Raw genomic sequence first — 17777 nt, 5'->3', positions numbered from 1 at the left:
ACCTGAGGTCGGGAAGACTGTACTCTCTGCAATCTTTCAATTAAGAGTACCTCTTCACTTACCCAACTAGCATGAGGATAAGCGGCTGCATATGGACTGTGTAATATCGTCCCCTGTTGTGACACGTGTAGTGTGGATGGGGTTCCCTGTGTTGGCGTTCCCTCCCCCGGGATCACTCTCCCCACCCTCTTTGTCACCTGGAAATGTGGCTTGATCTCGATTTTTACTTCTTGTTTCGAGAACCACAAACCCTCGGCTTTCCAGCCTTTACGTGTGTATAGTTGTTTCAGAGGCACTCTCTGTTGGTAGCTCCAGAATGTGATGTTGTCCCCTGCGTCTCTCTGGTAGGAGAATTGATGCCTCCTGCTCGTTCCTCTCCAATCTGGAACCATCTCACTCTGCATAACCAAGACAAGGTACCTCTGAATCACACACTCCACCTTTTGCATGTACCCATTGTACTGCAATTTACCTTTTAACAAACCTTTGGATCGGTGCATCGATTCTGGGAGTGGGGCATTCAATAGCAGATTTACACTGCCATTCCATTCCCACTGCCCGCACACCTGACCCTTCAGACCTTTCACCTACATTGTGCCATGAAATTTGTTTTCTCCTGGCACAAGTGCTCTTTTCCTCCGTCCCTGCATGGTCCATCTGTGCCAAGCGGAGGGAGGTGTGAAAGGATCAGTACCTTTGTCACCCAACATCAACATGTTTGGGCCTTGTATTCTCATTAACTCCTTATTATTCATGAGAATGTCCTCTCTTCGTTCTCCTAGGACGAAATGGCAACCTAGGATCACCATCAGCACGGTACTCTTCATTATAAAAGCACCACCTTGGGAAAGAAAAACATTAGCAATTGGCACTATGCTTTGCTCAGTCAGTTTTTTTAGTTGTTTTCCGATCTCAGGAACCTCGGTTTTTAGTCTCTTTCCAATTTCAGGAATTTCGTGTTTTAGTCTCTTTCCAATTTCAGGAATCTCGTGTTTTAGTCTCTTTCCAATTTCCGGACTCTCGTGTTTCTCCAAGCTTTGATTGGCATCTGGAACCTTTCGCTTATCCGACTGACATCTCCATCTTTGCTGCCAGCACTGCAGCTGTCTCAATTCCATATTGCCCAACTCCTGAAATCAAAATACAAACAAATCAATTCTTATTAATGATTTGGGATTCGCCCTGCGGCTTGTACTCTGTACACTTTAAATTGATCAATATATATCGTAATTGATCTCGTTGCTTTATGTTTCTCATGAACTCTGTTTACTCTTATTGGTAGATTGGAGTTAAACTTCACTCCCCTACCTCAGTACTATCCTCAGTACTTACCTGTTTAAAATATGCTCCCGCGGACTTCACCTTTGGAAGCTCTCACCTCATTGCAGCTCACTCCACATCCCCCCCCTATCTGTCCATGCGCGGCCGTCGCATGCACAGATTACGGATGCCACACCTGTTGCTGCTTTGCAGGTGAGCCTGCAATGCTCTTACTCATTTTCGCATTAACTTATCTAGAACTTCATCGTGATACCAGCTCTGCTAGAAGTTCTGTGTGTTGTACCCTCTGATCAATGTTTGCCGTGCCAATACCTAAACTACAAAAAAAATGGCTGCCTCCCTGTAGTAAGGAGCACTTTGCACTTAAACTACACAGGGTGCAGGGCTAAGCATACCAGCGTCACATGCCTGTATGCAGATCCCTGAATGCCCACGTGGTAGGTAGTTATATGGCAAACACTGTACTGATACACTGTCACTCTGTACATGGCAATTCTTTCATTTGTATAATTGCCCCATGAACTGCTGTCAGTTCTTGTTCTTTGTGCTACAATTGATGGGAGCTGGAAAAAACCTATTTGACCAATCAGTGGACGAAAAAAAGCGCGCAAAAAACAGCCCCAGCCCAGCATAGACCTCTTAGTCAAACTCTGGCCCTGTCCACGACAAAAACCGGAAAAAAAACGTTACCGCTCTGCAGCAGCGGCGACGGAAACCCGGATTGGTCAACTCCCTTTTTTCCAACTCCGGCACCCCCTTGCTGCACTGTTGGGAACTCATGCTGCAACACCCATTAAGGTGCCCCACTTACAGGAATAATCCCATAAGCAACTCAGTACAGACCCTTTCCTGATCTGCGCTGCTACGTGTCTCCCTGCACCTAGCTGGGAAACACTTCCTATCCGTGACCATGCTAGTCCAACAGTAATAGCGTGGTGCACATATTCTGGCATTCCTTTCCATGGACCCAGGGAAAAGGTCTGGGGAAATACTTTGAGAACCGAGACACACAGTAGAATGTCTCTGTATTTCTACCCCCTCCCTTTCAGCTGCTCTGCCCGGAGCCGTGAGCACAGCCTGACGTGACGTGGATCCCCCAGCCCCTCCTCCCCCCTGCCATGATGTGTGGGGGCCATGACTCTTGGGGGCGGGCTCTCTCCACTGCCGCCATTTTGAGTCCTGGACTGCCAGCTAAGATGGCTGCTCCCATAGCAGCCTCTCGATCCTATAAACCTTAGGAGAGAAAACAAACTCACACAGAACATACATTTTATGCACAATTACACAGCATCGATATACAGTGCAGAGAAAAAAAAAATCAGCATTCCGCCACACACACTGTCTTTAAAACCGCAGAAACTTTGTCCCAGCTGCAATTATTCACCCAGGGACATGGAAAACTCCCTCTCTATACAAATCATCTGCAGCTTATCTCCGCCATACCTCAGAACTACTAAAGCGCGCAGCATAACTCCAAACCACATTAACAGCTAGTACTCCTGAGACGAACATTTATCAGTCTGACGTGACTAAACAACCTTAAACATATGCATACATTTAGAAACTTTTAGCAGCACGGACTGGAACTAGATAAGCTTGCACCTCTCACTACGCTATCCACTACGCTCCCTCTATCCCCTCTCCCTCCCATCCAGTACTAACAGACTGAAACACCGCTGGCTTATCTCCTGCTGCGGGGGACCCCCCCCCCCCACACACCTCTGGCATTACTCCCAGAATCAGAATCAGTACACTGGTCAGACCGTAACATCCCCTTGTTAACAAGCCAGAGGGAAGAGAGAGAGAAAAAAAAAACATCTGCAACACAGGAAGATTGAATCCTAAAAAAAAATCACAGCACATAAACTCGTAAAACAGCACTATGCATTTACAACGGAGCTGCTCCTATCCTCACCCCTCCCACCACGCATGGGAGAGATGAGAAGCCCGCAGCCTCCATTAGCCATGCCAATCTTCATGTTGCGTTACAAGCTCTTGATTAGACTTCCTGCTGAAGTCAATCAGGCACTTCTTGCTAACCTACGTTCCACTAAACTACCTATGTGCAGCATACATTATATCAGATTACAGAAAGGAAGAACATACTTAGAGGTCCCAGTCAGCCTTGCGAGCTAGTGCAAAAGTAAGGAGCAGAGTGAGCTCCCATAGCTCCCTCCGCCTTTAATACCGACTAGGAAAGAGTTAAATATGACATCATATTCGCCACCCCCTAGACCAGACTATTGGTTGAGCCACCTCGTGGTGTCATAATACCCACCCACTTGATTAATAATCAATGAGGCATTTGACCCACATGCAGGAATGTGGATGTTTACAAAACATGGCTGATGTTTATTGTTCTAGTGGTGGTACATGCCCAGGTCAGGGAGACCTGCGGCCTTGTTCAGAGAACAGCTTCTTGGTATGTTCTAGTTCTGCTGACAGAACTGCAGATTTTCTCTCTAAGAGAAAATCCCCTTAAAGGGCAGGTCTGCTCATCAAGCCTTTTTGACTAACTCAGTCCAAATAACTGAGGCCTACTTAAATTATAACAATAATGAAGGTTTGGGAGCTCATGCAGATGCAATAGCTGTGCAATAGATGAAATAATTATTGATTATAGATGAAGAATATAGGACATTTCAAAGCAGAGCATATAAGAGATAATGCTGTACATAGGCATTTCTATACATTTCTTGGTTTACTATTGTTTCTCACCACTCAATTCATCCATATTTTATTTTATGCACAAGAGATAGGTGAATGAAAGTTTGTGTAGGTCACTTTACTGGCACAATTTACTGTAGGTTCAGACGTTGTAGACTAGAAGTTCACAAAAAGCATGACTATAAGCATATTTTGAAGACAGAAAGGAGGCCACTTGGTGCACCTTCTCCAACAAGTAAAAACCATAAACGAGTATCTGTATGAGCGTGGTGCTAGGACAGGCTGTGGGGAGCTGGGGATTTTTGTGCTGCGTTACTGGACGCTCATGCACTATACCTGTCTGTTTAAGATGGCCTACCCACTCCCTACCACACAGTAACTCTCTACTGGATATTTATTTCCCAGCCCTACCTAGTGTGTTCACTGTCCACCTCTCCTCCCCTTAGATTGTAAGCCTTTGTCAGGGTCCTCCCTTCCCAAGTGTATTCTGCATGATTGTGTGCTCCTTTCCCATGACTCATACTTGTATTGCTGGACTAGACTGTCCTTCAGTTAGTAAACCTAACTTATTTGGACTATCAGTTTGTAGAGATTTGAACGAAAATATCTAAAAAAGACTATTTCCTTAGGAAAATTAGGTGGGGAGTCTTCAAAGCTAAGTTAATGGGAACCTTTTCGATTCAATTTGATTCTAATTGAATCGAATCATGAATCGGACATGTCAGATTGAATCAAATCAAATCAATGAATCAAATTAAATTTAATCGAATCTGACAAAGAATCATAAGGTGTAGATGGGACTGATTCTCCCAGCAGCTTATGACTCTTTTCACAAACGAATCTCTGCACTGGCCTCTGGTTGCCTAGCAGCAATGTAAACACATATTGAGCAGCTCAGCTGAGCTCAGCGGTTAGGGCTATAACAGCGATTCCTGCTAGAAGTTGTTTATACCACTGAAAACTACTTAGGCAGGAGTTATGGTTGTGAAATAAAGTAAAGAAAAAAAACACCCCTAACAAATGGATTAGCCTCCCAGTCCGTCAACTGTCACTGTGTTCCATTACATGTTGTATTGATGAAACCATTCATTTTTTAAAAAAACTTTTTACACTATTTTAGAAGGATGTTTAATAGTTTATGCATAAACCGCTTTTTATTTTTATTTCCTCATTCGCGAAAGAACCCCTTTAAGTCACTGGTCCACAATGAATGGTTCACATGCCCTGACTCCCCTGGCTGCATGCATGTTGCAGGTCTATGTCTCAAGAACAACTAAAGCCAAAAGATTAGCATGATAGCCAGGTAATTGGCATTGTTTATAAAGGAATGCAGATGTTAGATGGTGAATTCCTCTTACTTCCGGTTCCATTAACATACATACATTACACTGTAACATTTTATCCACATAATTTGCTACATAAAAGTCTGAAAATATGTTTGGCAGCTTGTAAGTTGTAAACCATATTACATGTTGGGGTTTAAAGCTTTGTGGTATGAACCTCGAGCCATAGCCCTCTCTGCTTGTGCGTGTTGGAAAAAGAAATCATGTACAGGTCATTTACAGTGATGTGAAAAACTATTTGCCCCCTTCCTGATTTCTTATTCTTTTGCATGTTTGTCACACTTAAATGTTTCTGCTCGTCAAAAACCGTTAACTATTAGTCAAAGGTAACATAATTGAACACAAAATGCAGTTTTAAATGATGGTTTTTATTATTTAGTGAGAAAAAAACCTCAAAACCTACATGGCCCTGTGTGAAAAAGAAATTGCCCCTTGAACCTAATAACTGGTTGGGCCACCCTTAGCAGCAATAACTGCAATCAAGTGTTTGCGATAACTTGCAACACATTTTTTACAGCGCTCTGGAGGAATTTTGGCCCACTCATCTTTGCAGAATTGTTGTAATTCAGCTTTATTTGAGGGTTTTCTAGCATGAACCGCCTTTTTAAGGTCATGCCACAACATCTCAATAGGATTCAGGTCAGGACGTTGACTAGGCCACTCCAAAAGTCTTCAATTTGTTTTTCTTCAGCCATTCAGAGGTGGATTTGCTGGTGTGTTTTGGGTCATTATCCTGCTGCAGCACCCAAGATCGCTTCAGCTTGAGTTGACGAACAGATGGCCGGACATTCTCCTTCAGAATTTTTTGGTAGACAGTAGAATTCATGGTTCCATCTATCACAGCAAGCCTTTCAGGTCCTGAAGCTGAAAAAACAACCCCAGACCATCACACTACCACCACCATATTTTACTGTTGGTATGATGTTCTTTTGCTGAAATGCTGTGTTACTTCTACGCCAGATGTAACAGGGCACGCACCTTCCAAAAAGTTCAACTTTGGTCTCGTCGGTCCACAAGGTATTTTCTCAAAAGTCTTGGCAATCATTGAGATGTTTTTTAGCAAAATCGAGACAAGCCTTAATGTTCTTTTTGCTTAAAAGTGGTTTGCGCCTTGGATATCTGCCATGCAGCCCGTTTTTGCCCAGTCTCTTTCTTATGGTGGAGTCGTGAACACTGACCTTAATTGAGGCAAGTGAGGCGGCCTGCAGTTCTTTAGATGTTGTCCTGGGGTCTTTTGTGGCCTCTCGGATGAGTTTTCTCTGCGCTCTTGGGGTAATTTTGGTTGGCCGGCCACTCCTGGGAAGGTTCATCACTGTTCCATGTTTTTGCCGTTTGTGGATAATGGCTCTCACTGTGGTTCACTGGAGTCCCAAAGCTTTAGAAATGGCTTTATAACCTTTACCAGACTGATAGATCTGAATTACTTTTGTTCTCATTTGTTCCTGAATTTCTTTGGATCTTGGCATGATGTCTAGCTTTGAGGCGCTTTTGGTCTACTTCTCTGTGTCAGATAGCTCCTATTTAAGTGATTTCTTGATTGAAACAGGTGTGGCAGTAATCAGGCCTGGGGGTGACTACAGAAATTGAACTCTGGTGTGATAAACCACAGTTAAGTTATTTTCTAACAAGGGGGGCAATCACTTTTTCACACAGGGCCATGTAGATTTGGCGTTTTTTTTCTCACTAAATAATAAAAACCATAATTTAAAACTGCATTTTGTGTTCAATTATGTTATCTTTAAATAATAGTTAACGGTTTTTGATGAGCAGAAACATTTAAGTGTGACAAACATGCAAAAGAATAAGAAATCAGGAAGGGGGAAAATAGTTTTTCACATCACAGTATGTAGTATTCTCATTTTATGGGTATTATTAACTAAGGCATCACAAGGCCAGATGCCATTGACAACCATAAATGGTCACTGGCCTAGATTTATTAAAAAATGCCCTGCTATGTCTAAAACACTATATAGAATGATGCTGAAAGGCTGGTAAATTAACAATTGTGCACTGTGCAGCTTTATCTGCACAAAAAAAAACCAAATATATATATATATATATATCAGACTGCAACATAATATACTGAAAACAGTACAGAGATAGAGAAGAAATAGTTAATTATTTATCTGTGTGGGAGCTAAATAAATATTGTTCTTGACAGCAAGATATTGACCAACTTATACATAAATGTTTAACCTTTAACACTAAAATAAGAATATGGGACTACAGGAAAGTTCTATTAATGATTAGTTACCTGTATAAAATCTTATTAGCTTATTTTTACTTCAGAAGACATCTGGAGTAGCCAGAAAGCCCTTACAGAAAATAAAAAGACATGGGGAACCCAGGATCCCCTATAGTAGCAATACTTAGCACCACAGAATTTGTTGGCACTCTATAAATCAATAATAATAAAATAATGATTAGGGATGATCGGAAAGAGCAAATTCCGTTCCACCGGAATTTGTGGATTCCGCCAGCGCTGAATTCTGTCGCTATGAAAATTCCGCCGGATTTTTGCGAAATTCCGCAGAATTCCGGATTCCGGCGGAAAAATTAAAATACGCGCAAATAGAACCTTGTTTATGCTATATGGTAGCCCATAGACCCTATTGACTGTTCCCTTTTTCTCCTCCCTCCTAGATCATGCTGCACTCCCTACTTATTGTACCAAATGTCGCCCCAATGCAAATGGAGAAACCAAGTTGCAGACATACAAAAACAAAACATAAATACTTTACTGGTCTGCTCGCCTCCAACCCATTACGTCTTTTTGCCCAACTTCAATGCCCTACTCACCCCCCCCCCCTTTCACCTCCACCCTCTTAGCCACTGATCTGTCAAACTACTTTATCAACAAAACTACCACCATCTGAAGGGATATCTCTCTCCTCCACTCCACCACCCCCTCCTCTCCCCCCATCCCATTTCTATTCCTCCGCCCACTTTCTTCCTTCACTACTGTCACCATGGAGGACATCAACCAGCTACTGGCACCTTTATTCACCACTTCCTGCCCCCTAAATCAGGTGCCATCCAAATCTCTCCAACTACATTTACCTGATCTGGCCTTTGTCCTCAAACACCTGTTCATCCTCTCCTTCTTCACCGGCACCTTCTCCTCCATATTAAGGCCACTGTTTGTGGCCCAAACCTTCACTTGACCCACATTGTCATCCAATTATTACCCAATCTCCCTCCTCTCCTTTGCCTTGAAAATCCTTCAACACCTGGCCCACCAATGCGTGACCCACTTCCTCAGTTCCAAATACCTTTTTCAATCCTCTGCAATTCAACTACTACCTGTATGCCAATGACACCTAGATATACCTCCACACCCTGGATCTATTGGAAAAGATCTCCTCCTGCCTCACATCCATTTCTTCCTGGATGGCAGTCAGGTTCCAGAGCTTCTGATACTTCCACCCTGCACAGCTGCACACCTCCCAGATATGCATATCATGATTGACAACATTACCATCTGCCCTCCCCCAAGCCTGCTGCCTATGTGTCACACTGGACAGGATCTGGTCCTACCTGTCCCCTCATGCAGAACCGATCTAGACTCAACCAGTCGACAAACCGGGAAATTCTCCACAATTTTCACATTTATTGCAGCGGTTATATAGCACATACAAATAAACACGACGTTTCGGGCGTAGAGCCCTTTATCAAGTGCTTGATAAAGGGCTCTACGCCCGAAACGTCGTGCTTATTTGTATGTGCTATATAACCGCTGCAATAAATGTAAAAAAATTGTGGAGAATTTCCCGGTTTGTCGACTGGTTGAGTCTAGATCGGTTCTGCATGATTGGACTGTGATACTTGAGGTTTGATGGACCCTCTTTCCGATCAGTGACTCCCAGCTTAAGAGGTGTTTTGTCCGAGGCCTGCAGGTTATGTACTTCAGTGGTGTAGCACCTACCTGTCCCCTGACACCACCAAACTCCTCATCAATGCATTTTTCCTCTCCCACCTTGACTATTGCAATTTCCTATTATCAGGTCTCCCTCTAAACCACATCGCCCCCTTTTAATAAGTAATAAATGCAGCAACCAGACTGATTAACTCCTCTCAATGCAGCACCTCCACAACTCCCCTCTGTAAAGCACTCCACTGGCTCCCCATCCACTTTAGGGTGAACTTCAAAAATTTGTGCTTGGCCTACAAATTGCTGCACAGGACCTGCCCAACCTACATTTCTGTATCCCCCTCCGATCCTCAACAACCTGCATCTGCTTGCACCACGCACTTCTCACTCCCACGCATGATTGCAGGACTTTACTAGGGCTTACTCCACTCTCTGGAACTCACTTCCACCAGCCATCAGACTCACGTCCACCTTTACCACCTTCAGATGAGCTCTCTAGACTTTTTCATGCTCACCTACCACCTCCCCCCCCCCCCCGCCCATCAGTACCTGCTGGGCACTGTCGCAACATGCTCATCTACTGTGTCTCTACCCCCTCTGTTTAGGTTGTAAGCTTTTGGCAGGTCCCTCCCTCACAGTGTTTCCAGTTTGATCATGCAATCTCACGGTCGGATACCCCTCTTGCTGATTAGAACAAAGACATTAACCTACTGTTATCAAAGACATTTGCATGATCTTGTTTCTTGTATGTCCTACATTTTATGTTAATCCTATTTATCTATTGTGCAGCGCTGCTTAATATGTTGGCCCTTTATAAATACAATAAATAATAAAGGGGCATTCTTCATTGAGGTAAGCCACCTTTATTACTTTTAAAATGGTTTTTAATTGGTTTAGCTTTTTTGGGAGTGCCTCTCCATAACAGTGTATTTTTTTGTACTTCAGGCTCACCTAACCTCCTTGATGGTAGTCTAGAGTGTGGCTTGGGGTTAATTCAAGCAGTATTCCCAAACCACTCTTGAAGAAACCAGCAGGCAGAGCCATGTGTAGAGTTAGCGGCAGAGGGATAAACAATTCACCTCCCCAGGATCTGGCCACATGTTACCCATTTTCATCCTCTCCTCCTAGGTGCTCTGTCTTTATGTTATTAGTATCATCTGTTACATGACATAGAGTGCTAGCAACATAAAGAAAGAGCATCTAAGAGGAGACAGTGGAGATGGGTTGCATGTGTGTGAGTTGCTTATCCCTCTGCTGCCCACTCTGCATGAGCATTAGAGGAGGGGGGGGGGGTCTTTCTCTCTGGCTACATATACTGGGGGTAGGGGCTCTCTGGCTACCTATAATCGGGGTTATTCTCTTGCTACCTATACTGGTGGGGGGCACTTTCTGGATACTTATACTGGGAGGGCTTCTCTGGCTATCTACACTGGAGCGTGCACTCTCTGGCTTCTCATAATGAGGGAGGGCACGCTCTGACTACATATACTAGTGGGGACTCTCTGGCTGCCTATACTGCTGCTCCAATTATTTCAGTATTTCTAAATGTAAAGTGGTAAACAAGACACTGTGTTACATTTAAAAATACTAAAATTATCAGACTGAAAGGGAGGTGAAGACTAGTTCTACCTGAGGGTAAGTATATAAAGATGCAACTGAATGATCACAAATATTTCTGTGATCACTACTAAAGGTTTAGATGACCTAAAAAGGCATGTATACTCTTGCCACCTCTAAGCTTACATTTCATTAAACCTAGGCTAGTTTTGAAGGCTTAGTGTTGATTTCTGATTGTATGTCTGTATTTAGTTACTCAATGCTTTATATTTTATTTTCATTATATGAACAATTACTGATTTATGCTTTCTTTTCTCTCTTCAATGTTTCAATTATGCAGCAGACCATTTAGGAATTGAATTTATGGGTAAGTTGTTATTTACACTTTTTGCCATCAAATTTACTTTTATCATTTAACTGTCTGTAATACCAAACATGCATTTATGTAAAAAATAATAATAATACAATACCAAAACAAATGTAAATGTACAAAAGCCTCATCTGTAGGTAAACCTGAAAGCATTGCAACAACTATTCATGATGAAGGTTTGTGTTGTTGCAGTAACTTTTGTATGTATTGATTAGACATGGTAGTAGTTCTGTAGCTACTGTTGCTTTTTCAAAAATTTCAAGTAAAACAAAAATCATTATCTTGAGTGTTTATGATTTTTATGAATAAGTGTATGAAATGCACTAGTAGTTGTTACACAAGTCAGTAAACTCCAGTGTTTTGTGTTTTTTTTAATATTTATTTATCTTTTTTAAATCAGACATACCCAGCCTTTTGTCGTCAGTGTTTTGATATAAGATCATGCTCACCTCCTCCATTAGAGGTCACAGCCGAACTGCAGGAGATGAGCTCTCCATTTTGTTGAGTAGCCCATCTCTAGCCTCTCCAAAAAAAAACTGTGGTGGCAGGAGGGAGTTTGCGTTCATTAAAAGTATTGCTAGATGCTATGTATTGTCGTGTACATTTGCTTTTTGAAAGGTAGTAGACGTTAGTGATTTTTTTCCCACTGCTGAATGGCTGATTATTATTCAGAAAATATGCTTACAGCAACTATACTTGGTCTGTAAGGACCTATTAAATATGAAACTTTTAAATCAAGTCATTTTGTTTTAAATACTGCTGTGAGACCATTTCAGAAATGTATTCGCTATCAAAATGGAATACTGTGCAGTAGACAGTGGGATGTGGGGGATGGGTGGAAAAACAAGGGGTGGGGGGAGAGCACACTCAGGTTGTCATTCAATAAAAATGGCCAGCCGGCCATGGAATATTCTCACCTGGATCTGTGGCTGACTGTCCCATACGGGGTGGCCAGCAGAAAGGCTTTGTCCCACTTGGACCTGGGACTAAGTCTTGGCAGAAGTCCTCCTCCACTAGGCGTGCAGACGTTAGCCTTCTTCAGAGCTGTAGTAGCAGGCCACTGCTCTGGTATATTTTCCACCTAGCCTGAGTGCTGTGATGCCGCTATAGGTGGCTGCACTGTCAGGCAGTCGTGGGTTGGTTAAGAAATTTGGGTTTAAGCAATTTGCCAGTGCAAGTGTATGCAAGTAGGAAATAGACGGCGGCTGCCGTATGAATCAAAAGTAAAAACTTTTATTGTAGCTAAGCAACACATATCAGAGGGCTCAACCCTCTTTCATCAGGCTTGTTTTAGGTGCTACACCTGCTATTGCCGAAATTCTGTTTTGTCCCCACGTTTATTGCCTGATGAAGTGGGCTGGGACTGCGAAACACGTTGCACTGTTTTTGGGGTACTGTATAATAAATGTATTGATTTATATAAAGACAGGATCTCGGGTCTGCTTTTGGGAGGCAAGCCCACCACTTCCTCCAAGCAATTTTTAAACAAATGTTATTGACTTTTATCCTGCTGGCGCCTCTGTTCTACATACAAATAAATTGATTGTATGGGATAGGGGTGGAGCAGGCATGGATATTTGAAGAGGAACATGTGTCAGTGGCCAGAACTGTAGGGACAGACACTTGTGTGTCAATTAAAAAAAGGGGCAAAGCCAAGAAGAAAAGAGAATTTTTAACAGGAAGGATTTTTTTGTGAAATTGTTAATTAATAATTCAATAATATCTTAAGAATCAACAGAAAAATAAATTATGTATTTATAACATACCATTTGAAAGTTAAAGATAAATTGATACATAAGGTATTAAATGTGAAAGTATCAAAGGCACACATATTGAGCCAACAAAGATTTTGACCTTAAATTAAGCAGTTTTCTAGATCTTCAAATAATTGTGTAATTAAGGTAAATTTTATACTAAAGTAAACAATGTAACCTTAGTATGTAGTAGAGCTACCAACACTAATCATTTATTATGGAATTAAGAACATTAACTAATGGCTATATGGGATAGTATTAATAATAATACTTAATAACTTTAATAGTAACTGCATTCTCTATAATAGTTCGGTGGTAAAGTGATGATCAGTGGAAAATTGGTCATAAATCTAAATTATTTTAACAGTAAGTGACATCAACTCAACTTTTTTTTTATGCACAAAATGCTAAAAAGCATTGCTGCCAAGTGCTATTTTTTTACTATTAGTTTGTTTGCTTTGTTTCTCCCAGGTTAAATTTAACAAATTGATCTTAATTGTTTTCCAGCTAGACAAATTGAATAAAACTGTTGACGATATAAACTACATAATCACTTTTAATACTGGCGGTTATTTGGAGTACTACTTTTCAATAGTTAAAAATAAAATGTATTTGTATGTTGTATGACTGTTCCAACAAGATATGGATCTACTTATTTTAACAAGTTTGGTTTATGTTTATAATCTATATCCCCAATGTACCTCAAATTACACATCATGATTGTACAATAAATGATCTTACATAATACTACTGTGCAAAAGAAAAAGTGTAAGCCAGCACTACAATGGAAATTTATTGTGCATTGGTCAATGCATTGGAATACAAATCAAACCATTATTTTATCAAGGGCCACATTAAGTTTTGAAAATGGGCTGGGAGCCGGAGTGCGGCGCACGAAGCGAAGCGCGCCGCCACAGAAAAATAGGCGTGGCCATGCCCAGATGTGGGCGGTGACATAGTGGGGAGGGGTGTGGCCATCACAGGATGTGGCCATGACAGGAGATTGGCAGCAGGTCTCCACACAAATGCTATGAGATTGGCAGCACATTTCCCCACAAATGCTATGAGGTTGGCAGCAGATCTCCCCACAAATGCTATGAGATTGACAGTAGATCTCACCACAAATGCTATGAGATTGGCAGCACATTTCCCCACAAATGCTATGAGATTGGCAGAAGATCGCCCCACAAATGCTATGAGATTGGCAGCAGATTTCCCCACAAATGCTATGAGATTGGCAGCACATTTCCCCACAAATGCTATGAGATTGGCAGCAGATCTCCCCACAAATGCAATGAGATTGGCAGCAGATCTCACCACAAATGCTATGAGATTGGCAGCACATCTGCCCACAAATGCTATGAGTTTGGCAGCAGATCTCCCCACAAATGCTATGACATTGGCAGCAGATGAGATGTGAGTGGTGACATAGCAGGAAGGGGTGTGGCCATCACAGGATGTGGCCATGACAGGAGATTGGCAGCAGATCTCCACACAAATGCTATGAGATTGGCAACACATTTCCCCACAAATGCTATGAGATTGGCAGCAGATCTCCACACAAATGCTATGAGATTGGCAGCAGATCTCCCCACAAATGCTATGAGATTGGCAGCAGATCTCCCCAAAAATGCTAAGAGATTGGCAGCACATCTCCCCACAAATGCTATGAGATTGGCAGCACATCTCCCCACAAATGCTATGAGATTGGCAGCACATCTCCCCACAAATGCTATGAGATTAGCAGCACATTTCCCCACAAATGCTATGAGATTGGCAGCACATCTCCCCACAAATGCTATGAGATTGGCAGCACATTTCCCCACAAATGCTATGAGATTGGCAGCACATCTCCCCAGTCCCCACAAATGCTATGAGATTGGCAGCACATCTCCCCACAAATGCTATGAAATTGGCAGCACATCTCCCACACAAATGCTATGAGATTGGCAGCACATTTCCCCACAAATGCTATGAGATTGGCTGCAGATCTCCTCACAAATGCTCTGAGATTGGCAGCACATTTCCCAACAAATGCTATGAGATTGGCAGCAGATCTCCCCACAAATGCTATGAGATGGGCAGCACATTTCCCCACAAATGCTATGAGATTGGCAACACATTTCCCCACAAATGTTATGCGATTGGCAACACATTTCCCCACAAATGCTATGAGATTGGCAGCAGATCTCCCCACAAATGCTATGAGATTGGCAGCACATCTCCCCACAAATGCTATGAGATTGGCAGCAGATCTCCCCACAAATGCTATGAGATTGGCAGCAGATCTCCCCACAAATGCTATGAGATTGGCAGCACATCTCCCCACAAATGCTATGAGATTGGCAGCACATCTCCCCACAAATGCTATGAGATTGGCAGCACATCTCCCCACAAATGCTATGAGATTGGCAGCACATCTCCCCACAAATGCTATGAGATTGGCAGCACATCTCCCCACAAATGCTATGAGATTGGCAGCACATCTTCCCACAAATGCTATGAGATTGGCAGCAGATCTCCCCACAAATGCTCTGAGATTGGCAGCACATCTCCCCACAAATGCTATGAGATTGGCAGCACATCTCCCCACAAATGCTATGAGATTGGCAGCACATCTCCCCACAAATGCTATGAGATTGACAGCACATCTCCCCACAAATGCTATGAGATTGGCAGCACATTTCCCCACAAATGCTATGAGATTGGCAGCACATCTCCCCACAAATGCTATGAGATTGGCAGCACATTTCCCCACAAATGCTATGAGATGGGCAGCACATCTCCCCAGTCCCCACAAATGCTATGAGATTGGCAGCACATCTCCCCACAAATGCTATGAAATTGGCAGCACATCTCCCCACAAATGCTATGGGATTGGCAGCACATTTCCCCACAAATGCTATGAGATTGGCTGCAGATCTCCCCACAAATGCTCTGAGATTGGCAGCACATTTCCCAACAAATGCTATGAGATTGGCAGCAGATCTCCCCACAAATGCTATGAGATGGGCAGCACATTTCCCCACAAATGCTATGAGATTGGCAGCAGATCTCCCCACAAATGCTATGAGATTGGCAGCAGATCTCCCCATAAATGCTATGAGATTGGCAGCACATCTCCCCACACATGCTATGAGATTGGCAGCACATCTCCCCACAAATGCTATGAGATTGGCAGCACATCTCCCCACAAATTCTATGAGATTGGCAGCACATCTCCCCACAAATGTTATGAGATTGGCAGCACATCTCCCCACAAATGCTATGAGATTGGCAGCACATCTCCCCACAAATGCTATGAGATTGGCAGCACATCTCCCCACAAATGCTATGAGATTGGCAGCACATTTCCCCACAAATCCTATGAGATTGGCAGCACATCTCCCCAGTCCCCACACATGCTATGAGATTGGCAGCACATCTCCCCACAAATGCTATGAAATCGGCAGCACATCTCCCCACAAATGCTATGGGATTGGCAGCACATTTCCCCACAAATAAAAAAGTTCCAAAATATTCAGAATAATTTAGGAGTGGATGAAGTCACAAAAGATTGTGGGCAGGGCCAAATGCTGACTACACGATCAAAGGACTCACATTTTGATGGCATGCTGAAGGCTAGGGATTTTCACTTACCTGCTAATATTTCAGTATTTCCATTTTCTCCTAAGTTGTCCCCTAGGAGATCATTTTCATCTTCTGTTTAGAATAACTTTTCAGCAATCTTAAATTGGAAAATAATCAAAAAGTAGGGGAATAAGTATTGACAATTTGTTTCTGAGTATTTTCTTTCTTGCTGGTGGTTTAGGCATTTTTTTTGATAAAATGTAAAATATAACCAAGGAGAAAATTTAGAAGAAAAAGTTAATTGGATCAGGCCCAGTATCTTTCATTTTATATTATATCAGTAAAAGATGTTCATACCTAAGGTGCTAAGCGTTGTCAGAGGGAAAACAAAAGCATGAATTATGTTACTGTATGTTACAATTTGCTTTTATGTATCAATAACTATAATGCATCATCAAGAAATACAACAGATTAATAGCTGTTATGCGTAAATAATATTAAAGCGGACCCAAACCAAACATTTTTTTTAATTCAAAATTTTTAGTTGCACCACTCTGACACATACAAAGATAAATAAACACTCCTTCAAGCCTATGAGCTTTTCAGTGCATGCTATTCACCCTTCTCTTTTCATAACTAGGGTTATACAGGTGGCAGCCATTAGCAATTTCTCCTTTGCCGGACACCACCTGCTCCACCAGTCTGCCGGATTCGGCCCCGGCAATATGAAAGGCAGGGAGGGGTTCCTCCAATAAATGTAAAATATTTTATGTTTGTCATCATGCAGCTGAAAAAAGGCTGCTATTTATTATTATAATTTAGAAAATGGATTTCTGAAATTTTGTATTTTTAATTCGGGTCCACTTTAAAAGGTAACTCAAATGTACTGGACACACAAAAAAATAAGCCAGAGAAATTTGACAAGAGCCAGCAACTCATGTGCTGTGTACTAGACACCCGTGGAACAACTGTTTTAGTGATAGGTCATGTTAGATTGTCCATTATTGCACTCAAACTGCCGAGTATCAGCTCACCTCTAGTACAATCAAAAGTCATTCTCTAAGTATACTTTTTATTTCTCTCTAAGCAAAGCTTATGCCAAGTACAGAACACACTAAACTTGTTTAAACATGATCTAAAGCCAAGGACAGTAAACTTAGAACTTGGGGTGTGTGTGTGGAGGAGGGTAATTCAGCCCTGTGCATGAGAGATTAGTATTCATTATTTGCTTATTTCCAGTCCATTGTGTGTTTTGTACAACTTTAAAACATGTATAGACCAGGCGTATTATTAACCAGTGATTCTGGTTGTATTCCTGGCTTTCACAGACATAAAGGAATATAGATCCCCCTCATTGTCCTAAG

The 17777-nt window shown here is 42.2% G+C and overlaps 1 protein-coding gene across 1 annotated transcript in view; it reads left to right on the top strand.

Annotated features, from left to right (window-relative positions):
* Window positions 1-17777, top strand: part of NRG3 (neuregulin 3) — a 1594638-nt gene that overhangs the window by 1290478 nt on the left and 286383 nt on the right. The window contains exon 4 of the mRNA XM_068255045.1: window positions 11060-11086. Coding sequence (XP_068111146.1) covers window positions 11060-11086 — 27 coding nt within the window. The remainder of the gene's footprint in view (window positions 1-11059; window positions 11087-17777) is intronic.

Source organism: Hyperolius riggenbachi, chromosome 10 (genome assembly GCF_040937935.1).
Source record: "Hyperolius riggenbachi isolate aHypRig1 chromosome 10, aHypRig1.pri, whole genome shotgun sequence".
Classification (NCBI taxonomy): domain Eukaryota; kingdom Metazoa; phylum Chordata; class Amphibia; order Anura; family Hyperoliidae; genus Hyperolius; species Hyperolius riggenbachi.
This window is presented reverse-complemented; position numbering and strand designations above follow the sequence as displayed.